The sequence below is a fragment of the Sturnira hondurensis genome, unplaced genomic scaffold (genome assembly GCF_014824575.4).
Source record: "Sturnira hondurensis isolate 20B ecotype Veracruz unplaced genomic scaffold, ASM1482457v3 Scaffold0021354, whole genome shotgun sequence".
NCBI classification, from domain to species: domain Eukaryota; kingdom Metazoa; phylum Chordata; class Mammalia; order Chiroptera; family Phyllostomidae; genus Sturnira; species Sturnira hondurensis.
In genome coordinates this window covers 19,442,931-19,456,845 of record NW_028093985.1, presented here as the reverse complement: position 1 = coordinate 19,456,845, position 13,915 = coordinate 19,442,931, and the positions used below count along the sequence as shown (strand labels likewise).

The 13,915-nt window shown below is 38.5% G+C and overlaps 1 protein-coding gene across 5 annotated transcripts; it reads right to left on the bottom strand.

The window, feature by feature from the left end:
• Positions 1 to 76: 76 nt before the first annotated feature.
• RFESD (Rieske Fe-S domain containing) lies at positions 77 to 9,778 on the bottom strand. Of its 5 annotated transcripts, XM_037032140.1 has the most exons (5): positions 9,675 to 9,764; positions 8,953 to 9,086; positions 1,856 to 2,031; positions 1,713 to 1,747; positions 77 to 753 (listed from the first exon to the last, which is right to left on the bottom strand). In XM_037032140.1, the coding sequence occupies exons 3-5, from the start codon at positions 2,028 to 2,030 to the stop codon at positions 490 to 492; spliced, it is 474 nt and encodes a 157-aa protein (XP_036888035.1). In that variant the 5' UTR covers position 2,031; positions 8,953 to 9,086; positions 9,675 to 9,764; the 3' UTR covers positions 77 to 489. The 5 variants fall into 5 exon arrangements, with proteins under 5 accessions (XP_036888035.1, XP_036888037.1, XP_036888038.1 ...); XM_037032142.1 differs by lacking the exon at positions 8,953 to 9,086 and having other exon boundaries at positions 9,675 to 9,778; XM_037032143.1 differs by lacking the exon at positions 8,953 to 9,086 and having other exon boundaries at positions 1,856 to 2,035; positions 9,675 to 9,773.
• Between the last annotated feature and the right edge of the window lie 4,137 nt (positions 9,779 to 13,915).

Genomic DNA, 13,915 nt, shown 5'->3' with positions numbered 1-13,915 from the left:
AAAAAGTAATGATCAAATAGGAGAGGTGCAGAATGCATGAAGGTAGCAATAAAACAAGAATGGCAGAATGCTGAAATTGTTGAGGTTGGGTGACGGGAGTTTATTATACTATTTGTTTACTTCGTATATATTAAACTTTTCCATGATAACATTGCTACATCAAATGGGTGGGATTGCCCCCACCCATTTTTCTTAGCAGATCTTATTTATACCTTTTCTTCATTTTAGTTACTTCAAATTACTTTCATCCTTTTTACAATGCACATACCAGACCCATAACCTTCAGGTTCCAGTCAGTCCTGGATGAAATGTATTCTATAGATCCTGATGACGATCCCTACATCATACCCAGTCCATGTGCTTTGGAGCCTGTCAGATTTATACGATCTTTAAAGATAAAGTAAGGCACCTGTGTTGGAAAAAATCATCTTTGGTACTGAAACAAGGTTATTTTCAAACATACACATTTCTCTTTGCCATATAATTTTATCAGGAAGAACTCTTAATTACTTTGAAGTTTCCAGTGGCATAAAAATCAGAGTCACACTTGAAAGGATCAGTAGAAAGAGTCACATAAATATTCCCATTGTCCACTGTCACTGTATGAATCCTTTGCTTTATTCCTTTAGAACACCACTTGGGTTTGGCTGATGGATCTTTAGGGTTTATAGACTGATATAGTCCTTCTCCTGTTGCCAAAGTAATTTTATATTTATGCCAGGGGCAAACTATACACGGTCGTCCATCAAAATCCTGGGGAAGGAAAAACTGATTTAATAATCTGACCTCTCCAATATTTACAATAGACCTCAAACTCAGAAAACAATATATCACAGAAGAATCAGGTTAAAGAACAAACCAGCTTTTCTTTTTCACTTCCATTTAAAAATTATTCATCATTAGGCAGAATATAATCTTAGCAGTCATCAGTCCCTTTTGCTGTTGATGTGAGACCTGGTGTATCAGAGTTGGATCAGAGGGTTACTAGCTCAGGCAACTACACCACGTTACTGCAGCTGTGCTCTTGTCTATTACATGCCAAAGTCACTTCCTTGACAGAAATGAAGCAATCGCTTCAAGTGCTTCTAAAGGAATTTTCACTAGCTGCTGGAAGAATGATAAGCTTCAGATACAAATCAAGAGAGGTTACTAAAGGCATGAGTTCATATATTAATTGAAGAGCGATTAAAAAGTGAATGTTATTTTTTATTTAGAAATGGGATTACACTAGAAGTAGTATTCTATGACTTTTTTCACTCAAAAATATATTGTTGACATCCTTCCATACCAACATATATAGATCTGCCTTGTTAATTTAGTTGTTGGACAGTATAGCACAGCACGACTACTCATAATTTACACTGTTTCCAATTGCTGAAACATTTAGGTTGTTGTCAATTTTTATTAAAATAAATAATGTTACAATGGCCCTCTCCTACAGATACAATTAAACATTTGTGCAATTATATCTATGGGGTAGATATCTCAGAGTATCATTGCTTCATCAGAAGTCATGCATGTTTCTCACATTTATCTGTGAAATGGTTTTCTTTACATTGTAGGGCTGTAAATTTCTAGAATATTAAAAATGATACTAGAAGCATTAAAATGTAATCCAAACCTAAATGTAAATTATTTTTGAATACAGAATGAAATAAGAATGTAAATAAGAAATATCTGAGTTTTATGAGAATAGATTTAATCTTACATACCTCTATGTCTCCCAAATGTAAAGGTCCTCCTGAGTCTGAAAAGAAATTGAATATTACATCTAGTCACTACAAAATCTGAAATTTTGATAGTTTTATGCTTAGTAAGCAAACACGAGATTTACAAATGAAAAATAAAATCTTACGGTAACAGCGAATATCCATAGCATGGTATTCTCCTTTGTGGTAGAAAATGACCACTTCTCTCTCATGGACAACAGCTGTCATTCTTTCAGATTTCTTAATGTCATCTTCTCGGCCAACATAGACGGGAGGACTGTCCTTTATTTCAGGATCTTGCTGAGAGCCATCAAGATCCATGCTGGTTGAACCAAAAAGAGAGAAAAAGAAAATTGCAAGTGGTCTTCACTAGTTTGGCTATAACTTAGCTCAGAGATAATCATATCATATGAGAAGTCTGATTTCTCTGAGACTGGTAGAAGCATTTTTGGTAGCTATATAAAATAAAACATTTCTAAATATTGGATTATAGTTAGTCATGATTTTGAGTTAGAGACTCTTAAAGCTTGCCAAAATTATGGAGAACTCCTCACATTGAGGCTGGACTTGTATTAGATTGATTTTAACATGTAAGATGGATATTGCAGAACTCCTAAGACACAGACTAAAGTTTCACTATCCTTTTGTTTCACTACCCCATCAGACTCAATGTTAAACAACATTTGGTTGCTATCCCACTGAAGGTAGGATTTTCTGAGTCTGAATACTCTTGGACCTCTAGGTTGAGATGGCTCACTTGGTTTTATTTTTCATTAAAAAAAACTATCTATTGGTTTCAGGTGTACAGCTCAATGGTTAGACAATCATATAATTTACATAGTATTCCACTCAATATTTCAAGTACCCCACGTGGCACCATACATAGTTATCACAATATCATCAACCGTATTTCCTGTGCTTTACTTACTTCCCCATGACTATTTTGCAGGTACCAGTTTATGCTTCTTAGTCCCTTCACCTCCTTCACCCAGTGCCCCAAATCCCCTCCCTTTGGTAACTACCAGCTCTCTCTCTGTATCTATGAGTCTCTTTCAATTTTGTTTGTTCATTCATTTTATTCTTGAGATTCCACATATAAATGAAATCATATGGTATTTGTCTTTCTCTGACTTATTCATGAGCATAATACCCTCTAGGTTCATCCATTCTGTTGCAAATGGTAAGATTTCTTTATTTTTATGGCCAAGTAATATTCCATTGTCTATATGCACCATGGTTTTTTTATCCATTTGTCTATTAATAGGCACTTGGGTTGCTTCCATAGCTTGGCTATTGCAAATAATGGTGCAATAAACATAGGGGTGCATATAGTTTTTCAAGTTAGCATATAGTTTTTTTGGGTTTCTACATATAAATTTTTGGAAGTGGAATCACTGGGTTGACTCACTTGGTTTTGCCAGTAGGGACCACTAGGTGACTATTCTTGCAGAAGGAGATAGGTATGAATGGACACCTTGCACTTTCTTAAATCAGAAATTGTCATTCCTTTCTTCTTCCTCATTTGGGCACTCAAAGAGATGACTTCTCTTCAGTTAATCTATAGCAGGATATTGTACAAACTCATATTTCTAAGCAAAGATTTCATAAAGAATTTGTGGATATTCTAAATATAATTTTACTCAGCACAGATACTCAGCCTATTTCTTTGAAAGCAACCCTTTCAAAGAGACCTTCTCTGCACTTTAAGGACATAGTCTTCAGGGCTTCTACTGGTTTCTCTAAATGTTTATTTAATCCTGCATGGCCGACGAGAAGTTTGAAAATGTTAGTGGGAAAAAAACATTGGCTCATTTAGCTCTTTTAAAAAACTAAGGTATAACTGACACGCAACATTAGTTTAATGTGTATGACATAATGATGTGATGTTTGTACATACTGTGAAATGATCACTGCAATAAGTCCAGATAACATCCATCGATATGCATAGTTATAGAATTGTTTTCTTGTGCTGAGGACTTTTAACATCTACCCTCTTAGCAACTTTCAAGTGAGAGAATGGATTGTTTAAAAAATAAGTTCATAACAGGAATTATTCAGAAGTAAAACCTCTTTGTGAAGGTGAGAAACAAGCTTTAGAAAAAGGAATTTACAGACCACTCTTTTGAGGTTAGTTCTGAGCCATAAGATACTTAATATATATTAGATATCATACAAGCCTGAGCTCCAAAACTGAAGTGTAGGATGTGGGGTGTGTGTGTGTTGATGGGAAGAAACAGGAGCTATGAATTCAAAGTACAGAGGAAAGCATTACACAAATCAAGTTTAGAGAATTACAGAGATATCAGTTTGTACTTTGAAGTTAGCACTGTCAACCTTTGCTCTAAAACAAACCTAGTGACTTTTTCAAAGGATGGGAAAAAATACATATGCTATTTTTGAAAAATTATTTCACAATAATAGAAAAACTAGTTTTTAATTTTTCTTTTATGTATTTATTTTTATTTTTATTGTTATTCAAGTACAGTTGTCTCCATTTTCCCCCCACCAGTCCTCCCGCCCAACCCATCTGTACCTCCCACCCTCAATCTTACCCTCCTTTGGCTTTGTCCATGTGTCCTTTATATATGTTCCTTGATGACCCTTCCCCCTTTTTCCCCATTACACCCCTCTCCCACCCCTCTGGTTACTGTCTGTTTTTTATTTCAATGTCTCTGGTTATATTTTGCTTGCCTGTTTGTTTTGTTGATTAGTTTCCACTTAAGGGTGATATCATATGGTATTTGTCTTTCAGTGCTTGGCTTACATCACTTAGCATAATGCTCTCCAGTTGCATCCATGCTGTTGCATCCATCCAGCTCCAAAGAATAGGAGCTCCTTCTTTCCTTCTGCTGTGTAGTATTCCATTGTGTAAATGTACCATAGTTTTTTGATCCACTCATTTACTGATGGTTACCTAGGTGGTTTCCAATACTTGGCTATTGTAAATTGTGCTGTTGTGAACACTGGGGTGCATAGGTTCTTCTGAATTGGTGTTTCAGGGTTGTTAGGGTATAATTTCAGCAGTGGAATTGCCAGGTCAAAAGACAGTTCCATTTTTAGTTTTTTTGAGGAAATTCCATATTGTTTTCCACAGTGGCTGCACCAGTCAACAATATAGCATTAGGGTTCCCTTTCCTCCAGGAAAGGGTTTTTATGGTTTCACAACATGTATTTGAGTCTTTTATCCATCTTGAGTTTATTTCTGTGTATGGTATAAGCTGGTGGTTGCGTTTCATTTTTTTGCATGTAGCTGTCCAGATCTCCCTATACCATCTGTTGAAGAGGCTATTTTTACTCCTCTTCATGCTTCTGCCCCTTTATCAAATATTACTTGATTATAGAGATATGGGTTTATTTCTGGGCTCCCTATTCTGTTCCATTGATCTATGTGTCTGTCAGTATCAGACTGTTTTGATTACAGTGGCCTTATAATATAGTTTGATGTCAGTTTGATCATATATTGTCATCCCTCCTACTTTGCTCTTCTTTCTCAAAATTGCTGCAGCTATTCAGGGTAGTTTATGGTTCTATATACATTTTGAAATATTTGTTCTATATCTGTGGAATATGTTATCGGTGTTTTAATAGGGATTTCACTGAATCTATAAATTGCTTTGGGTAGTATGGACATTTTGATGATGTTAATTCTTCTAATCCATGAAAATGGTATATGCTTTCATTTATTTGTGTCTTCCTTAATTTCTTTCTTATGTTTTGTGTAGTTTTCTGAGTACAGGTCTTTTACCACCTGGGTTAAATGTATACCTAGGTACTTTGTTTCTTGTTGCTATAGCAAATGGGATTTTTTTTCTTGATTTCTGTTTCTGATATTTCATTGTTGGTGCACAAAAATGCCTTCAATTTCTGAATATTGACTTTGTATCCCCGTCTTTTGCCAAATTCACTTCAATGTGTGGTTGCCTCTCACACCCCCCCAAATGAGACCCACCTTGCAACCCAGGCATGTGCCCTGACTTGGAATCGAACCAGTGACCCTTTGGTTCACAGGCCATTTCTCAATCCACTGAGCCACACCAGTTAGTGCTATAGTTTTTTTTAAAAAGGTAATGATTTTATGAACTAGCCATGTCTGACAGGAGGCTGCATAGTACATCTTTAAACAGTCCAGAAGCTACTCAAAGTATACAAATTACTCAGGCAGTAGTAATTACCTCCACAGTATTGGGCTTGCAGCCCTTTATCACATTTTATAACAGAACAGACAGAAGGGCGATAATGATAAGAAAAATGGGAACAGAAAGATGAACTAAAAGGGGGAAATAGCCTGAACCAAAAGAAATAAATATGGAGTTTGCCACACATTTAACTGACAAAGGATTAAGATTCACAATATAGGAATGTCTATCAACCAGAAAGAAAATCCCAAATAATCACAGAAAAATGGGCAAAAGACATGAACAAGCATTTCACAGATAAGGAAATCTGAAAGGCCACTAATCCCATGTGAAAATGCTCCACTTCATTAGTAGAAAAATGCAAAAGAAATGCAAGGCTGTCACATATGGGATATCATTTTTCTATCTAACAGACTGGACAAAATTATACCAAGTATTGGCAAGGATATGAAGCCACTGATAGTGATGATGTCAATTAATGCAACCTACAGTTTGACATCACCTAGTAATGCTCAACATACTCATGACCCATTAATCCTGCTTTCGGCATATTACAGAGAAACATTCACAGGTACACCAGGAGACATGCACAAGAAAGGCTGTGATAACAAATTAGATGGGAAACAACTCAAAATCAGTCCACTGTGAAATGGATAATTTCTATATTCATTCAATGGAATGCAGCAGTAATATGGCTATATTAATTAGGATTAATTTAAAAAATGTAACTTTAAATGAAAAAATTGTTTAAAGATTTCAGAATACACTTCCATTTTTATCAAGTGAAAAAATAGGTAAAACCAAACAATATTCATGGACACATGTATATAGAAAAAAATTATAAAGAAAACCAAGGGGATAGTTAACACAAAATTTCTTAAACGTCTCAAAGTATTAGGTTTAGTTTTATATTTAAAATTATTCTTTTTTTCAACATTTAAGTTGTATCCTGCCTTATAATTATGATCCATATGATCTGAAATCTAAGAAAAAAAGAAATGGCACTTTCTATCCTCAGAGAAAGTACCTGTGCACATTCAGCTTATTTCAAAACTTAGCATTAGCAGAGGAAATAAACAAATCGTTCTCTTACTGTTCTTTTTACAGGCAAAAACAAAAAAAGAAATACTAATATCAAGCAAGTAATGAAATACAAGAGATGTAGAGAAGCATCAAAAGTTAAATGAGATTTCTCCAACCCCCAAATATTGAGAACCAAATACAACCCTTCAAGTTTCCACCTCTTAGAACATGCAGTCTTTGCAGGTTTGCCCTCTACCAAGAAACACTGTACTGAACTTTGCAGGGGCTGATAAGAAATGAGCAGAAAAGCTGACACTAATGATAAAGGTTTCAGAGAACTATGTTTATGGTCTTTCATCTTGCTTAGGAAAGTATTATCTCATCCTTCAAATAACTTCTCTCTATGCATCATAAACGGTTTTATTTATGATATCTGATGGTTATTTGTAATTAACACCCATGTTATTCTTAATTAAATATTGTGAATAGGAAGGTCTGCCCATTCAGAGAACAGGGTCAATGTGTTCACCTTAACTTCTGTTACTTTGATGAACTACTTATATTCTCCCAGACATTTCCTGTATTTTGAATCAACTTTAAGATAGTAGAATCTTAACTGGATAAAAATAAAGTGGAAAATTAAACAGCTTATCCAGTTTGTGGGCTAGATGAAGAAAACTATTCCATTCTGAAAAATCTATCCATTTTGTTCCACAGTTCACTCTTCAAGAAATGTTTTTTGAGTTTGTGGGTTTTTTTTTTTTTTTTGGCTTGTGCCTAAAATTAGGCTCCTAAAGATGTTAACACCACCACATAAAATCACAAATTAGCTAAGTGGATCCTCAGTCTCTATTACATACCTTTTCAGCATAGGGAATCCATTCAGGTTGAATTGAAAAAAAAATAACTAAGTTATCTATAAGACAGTGGAGACAGAAGAGACATGAAATTAAAGGAACTTATTTGTGTAACCCCTCTGGAGCACTGACTTAAGTGCTTTTACTAAGCCTGGAACTTGGTCTACACATTTTCAAAATGCATAGCTCCAGGGTGTCACCCTTGCTTTTTGGTTCAGAGAAGAGAAATGCTGTAGATAGTAGCTTTGTACAATCTCTATGGGTAGCAGAATAATGGATAAANTGTTCCACAGTTCACTCTTCAAGAAATGTTTTTTGAGTTTGTGGGTTTTTTTGGCTTGTGCCTAAAATTAGGCTCCTAAAGATGTTAACACCACCACATAAAATTACAAATTAGCTAAGTGGATCCTCAGTCTCTATTACATACCTTTTCAGCATAGGGAATCCATTCAGGTTGAATTGAAAAAAAATAACTAAGTTATCTATAAGACAGTGGAGACAGAAGAGACATGAAATTAAAGGAACTTATTTGTGTAACCCCTCTGGAGCACTGACTTAAGTGCTTTTACTAAGCCTGGAACTTGGTCTACACATTTTCAAAATGCATAGCTCCAGGGTGTCACCCTTGCTTTTTGGTTCAGAGAAGAGAAATGCTGTAGATAGTAGCTTTGTACAATCTCTATGGGTAGCAGAATAATGGATAAAACTAATTATCTTTCAGTGAGTGCCAGTGCTTGGACTCTTTGCATATAGGAGCTCATTAATCCAAAACAAAACACAAAAACCATCTATTTTCCAGATGAGGAAACTAAGGATAAAGGGTCCTTTTTAACAAAAGCTTACCCAAACTCACAAAGTAGCAGTTAAGAATCAAACCCGGATCTTATGGGTATAAATTTGTGAAAACCAAAACATAAATCTTAACATTTCATCTAAGTAGTATCCATGGACTCATAAAAACACATGGCCTGCAAGTAAAGTATCTCACAGGTACCAAAGCTTTTATCAAAGTAGAGATATTATCTATCTATCTATCTCACCATATCTATGTCACCAAAGATGACAGCTTTGAATTCTTTTAAAGTTTGGAATTCTATTGTGCAAGAGTTGTGTCAATAAGTGTTTAAAATGGAGTATTTTCCCTAATAATTTAATAAAGTCACGTAGCTGTTCTGGAATCTGCTACTGTCTGGGACATTAGAGATGGAGATCACCAGGTGAACTCACCTGGGTTGGAATCCGGCCTCTGCGTGACATCGGGCAAGTGTCTTTATGTCTCACTGTACTGCAATAATTAAGGCCTGCCACGTGTGGTTCTGGTGAGGAATTAATGGTTCACTCTAGTCAAGTCAGAGCAGGGCCTGAGAGTGGGAAACGCGCCCGTCGTGCGTTAGCTGTCATCACGAAGGTGCAGCTTTAACAGTTTATGGGCACAGGCCTTCAAGCTGTTCAACCTTTTAGTCCAGTCCAGCTGTTAGAAGGAGCAGCGCTCAAAGACCAGCGCCGGCCTGCGCGGGGCTGTCCAGATGTGGACTGCTCTGCTTGCACCCTCCCGGTGAAGACAGCTAGGGCCGCCGGGGCACAGAGATAGGCCCCGCAGCCGTTTTCACCCCTTCGAGCGCACAAAAGCTGAGAAAGCTCCTTAAAAAAACGCCCCGCCTGCTCAACTGGGGCGGCAGGTTCAGGGTGAGCGGCGCAGACTCTAAGGGGATCGAAGTTGGTGGGCCTCGCTGTAACTGGGCGGAAGCCGATGCCGGGTACGACGCCCAGGAGGACCGCGCTGCTCAGAAAGCCCAGGGGCAGAGGCCACAAGACTGCAAGCCACGCCAGCTACAGACAGCCGCCGCCGCCGCCGGAAGTCCGAGCCCAGACCAGCCACCCTACCGGAAGCTGCTTCGCGAGCCCCGCCCCGCCCGGCCGCCCAACCCCACAGCTAGAACAAAATTTACCTTCAAGTCCCTCGCTCCACCTCCGCGACAGCGACCAGCTGCGGACCCCGGGAGGTGCTACTGTGTGATCCAGGGCTAGGCCACCGAGCTGAGCCTGCGCGAGGCGTGGCGAGGCCGCCCACGTGACCCCAGAGTGCGAGTCCCCGGTGGCCCATTGGAAAGCTCCGCGGACCAACCACTCTCTGGCAGGACCTCCAAATCCGCGGTCTTATTAATCTTGTATAGACAAACGTAGGTGGCATCCATTTATTGTGAAATGTTTGGTTTTACCACGTTTATCCAAATTTTAAATGCACCTAGCGATCTCATTTCAAGGAATTTACCTTCTAAAAATTTGGAAAATTAGTTACAATGCACATAATCAATATATGAAGATTGTTTTATTTTAAGGAAGAATGGGGATAGCTAAAGTGATCATCAACAGGGGAATGATTGCATGAAATACAGTGTGTATTTCACACTGCATGTTAATTACTTGTAGCCACAGAATATGCGTAGTGTGCCGTCTTTAGTGTAAAACATCGTTTCTCTAGGTACAAATATGAGGGCATATATTGCGTGGGTACGACTTTTCTTAAAAAAAAAGTAGTGGTCGCCTGGGGAAATGATGAAAGATTTTCACTTTCATATTTTGATCTTCGCAACTTTGATTTTTCTCTTTATACTTCTCTGATCTTTTTTTAAAATCTCATACTTCTGTTCAAAACTGGAGGCTGGATGAGTCTGATAGTTTTTCACATTCATATATATGTGTGTATATATAAGTATATATACATGTATGTGTATTTCTTTGATTATCTTCTAATGTGGTGTTTCTTAACTCTAGCTATCCCTTAGAGTCTCCTGGGGCTATTAAAAACTCCTGATGCCCAGACCAATGGGGTAAAAATCTTAAAGAGGGAGAGGGATAAGTATGTCCTTTTCTGACTTTCCAAGTGATTCAGGTGTGAACTCAAGATTGAAAACCATAATCTACATTTAATGTCCTGACATACTGATTGCAGATCCTTGAGTCATCCGTTGGGCATGGAGGTGCTGAAACCCAGAGACCTTGTCTATTTCACATAAATGACGTTTTTATTTTTGTTCTATGACCCCAGACATATAGAAGATTGAGAAGCCCAGAATAATGGATTTTCTTGAAATGCTATTTTGTTCTTTATTCTGTTCAGTATAATTTTAGGGTGATAGTCATATTTTATGGGATAATTTCCCTTTTGACAAATTCGTTTCATTGACCCATGCACATAGTTTTGAAGAATCACTTTACCTACGTGATAATCAAATATATTTGGATTTACTATATTTTACATTATTTGTTAGCAATCCCAAGTTATTTTATTGGCACATGGAGTATGTTATCAGTCCTCACTTGGTATCATTGAAGGATTAAATAAAGGTTGCTATTTCTGGTGTAAAGTTTTTTTTTTGCTTTGATATAAGATGGACATTAAAATAAGATACATCTTAGATCTGATATTGAATAAACTGAAGACCTTAGTAGGTATGCATGCATATGAAGTCTGTCCAGAAGGAATCTAGCCATGTAATATGAAAAGTACAGACATTTATTGAAGAAGATAGAAGATACAAGAAACACTGTATGTCAGGCAATGACACCATAGTTCCCTTCAAAGTGTACATCCAAGGACCTCACACAGTTCTCACAATTGCCATCAGCTGCCTCATATTTTCCTGAAACTCCTTGATGCTATAAACTCTCTTCCCTTTCAATGGTGATTTTAGTTTTGGGAAAAGCCAGAAGTCACACAGTGGCAAATAAGGCTGTAGAGAGGCTGAGTCACTTTGGTAGTTTGATGTTTCTCAAAAAAACTTTGCAGAGGTATCATGCATGAGTAGGCACATTGTTGTGATGAAACTGCCAATCACCAGTTGCCCATAGCTGTGGCCTTCTGAATCATTGGAATAGTTCCCACAGAGGAATGTTCAAGCTTAATGCAGTATTTGATGCAGATTCATTGCTCTGCTTGCTCAGTCATTTTTTAATGTGATGGCCCCACAGTATACAGTACACAGTAGACATAGTACTCAACAGTGTCTACTGCCCCCTCTGACTAGTACAGTGAAGTCATCATTGTTCATGCATGTGCATTCCCGTCCACTCTCCTTGACAGCCAGGTTACACTGATGTTGTGAAAACCATTCTCATATTAACAATGGCTGGACTTTTTCTGGACAGACCTTGCACATACATACACAAGAATGAGAGAGAAATGAAATGTTTTTTTTGTATCTCCACCTAAATTATTGATGAGGTTAGTTACATAAAAGTATAAAATGTTTGGGAAGCATTTTATAGTAGGAGGCCATAGTGGGAGGCCCATAGTGGGAGGCCGAATAAACTACCTTTCTCCACTTCAGAGACTCAGGTACACAGATGCTCACGTGCACACCCATACAGCACAGGTATGCATGTGAGTTTAAAACGGGAACCCATAAAGTCCATTTGAAAGTCATTTCAGTTCAGAATAAAACTCATGATTCCCACTGTCATTTTACTCCTGCCCTCATTTTTTCATTAGCACAGTTCTAGCTAGTATAGGCACAGCTTCCACTAAATTGTACCTGAGGCCATTTGGAGGCACTTCCTCCTTTCATCCTTTCTTTTCCTACTAGTGACACCTAGTGGTAACCCTTGGCATGAGTTTTGTTACCTGCCTTGAAAACTCAGGCTTTTCTTCTGTGATCTTGCGCTTTAATACCTACATCTACAGTTTCATATGTCCTTTCTCACCCTTGTGAGCCTGCTTCCTCTGCTCTGAGCATCAGGCTATTTATAGGCAGACTTTTCTGGGACCAAGTATTTCTTCTCAGATTGCTTCAAAACCTGCCTTCAATCCTTAGTCAAATTCTGTCTTGTGAGCTAGGGAAAACATCTGTGTGTTGCTAGTTTCATTACAGGGAGGTTTGAAGAGTATCCACCAATTGGGATTTCATGTTCATTCAAACCAGAAAAGGGTGATAACATGGCCTTTATTAAGCCATTGGGATTCAGGTCATGACAAAGTTAGGGTGGCTTTAAATAATCACCTGTCTTCTTAGGACTCCTAAGTGGAAGTCTCCACAATATTTATACCTGCCTGTTATTCCCCCCCTGGGTATTATGACAGAAGCAGTGTGCTCATTAATCATCCCATCTACTACCCCACATTTCCCAGCCCCACTTAACTGTTGGTGGAGGGCCCGTGACTAGTTTTGGCCAATGGACTGTGAGTAAAAATGCAGTCTGCCACCCTAGACTAAAGCACTGTGGAGTTGATATAAGACCTCTCCAGTCATCTCTTTTCTGTCACAACAATTGGCTTTCTAGATGGTACAGCTGACACGTGCACCAGCCTGCAGTGTCAGCGGCGTTATGGATGAGATATGAGGCAAATTTACACTGACTACTGAGTCCTGTGGAGGAAAGGGGACAGCCTGGCAACTCTCTCAAGGAGAGAGTGCAGGGCCCAACCCTTGCCTAGACAGGCTTTTATTTATTTATTTATTTTTGCACGGGAGTTCAGGTATAGCTCATTAATCGTTGTTAGGCAGTAAACAATGGATAGCATACAAAGAACTATTAGGGCTTCTTCTAAGTCAGGGTCTATCAACTTAAAGGCTACAAAACTTTGGCAAAACAAACTCATTTCCTGCTTGGGCCTTTATCATTTAACTAAGAACATTCTTAGCAAAGCAGGCTTCACAGGATTTTACCTGGTCTGATCACCCAGGGTGGCTGCCCTTTCCAGCACAGGGCTGTACCACCCTCTGTCATTGTTTCAAGCTTAAGTCAGGAAGAGGAGGCAAGATAGCCAAGGAATTAGGAGAAATGAGGACTCAGGCTTCGTTGAAGCCAAGGGGCAAGGGTCCATCACCCCCTTTTTCCATAGCCCCCCAATTCCTTCCCTGGGGCCTCCACGTGATCATGCCTGTCTTAGGTGGTTCCTCCCTTGGGGAATCTTACTCATCATTGGCTAACTTATCAAGCATTGAGGGCCAGTTATGGAAAAAGGAGCAGAAGCAGTGCTCCTGCCAAGGAGATAAGCTTTGTCTCCTTAGTGGCTTAAAGTCCAAAGGTCACTCACTCAGCCTTAGCCATGGGGGGTTACAGCTTCTGAGACCAGGCAGGGCGGTTCCCAACATACAGCTCCACCAGCCTGGGTCCTCAAGTAACTACGTGGAATAGAAACCACCCTTTCCCAGCTTGCCAACTTCCACCAGGCTATAAAAGATCTGTA

Bases quoted from the DNA above. Each gene is read 5' to 3' on its own strand.
- RFESD (XM_037032142.1), bottom strand. From the start codon at position 2,030: ATGGATCTTGATGGCTCTCAGCAAGATCCTGAAATAAAGGACAGTCCT. The intron at 1,748-1,855 runs GTAAGATTTTAT...ATTTCTTTTCAG, and splicing joins TATGGATATTCGCTGTTACC to ACTCAGGAGGACCTTTACAT. The intron at 754-1,712 runs GTATGTAAGATT...TTCCTTCCCCAG, and splicing joins TACATTTGGGAGACATAGAG to GATTTTGATGGACGACCGTG.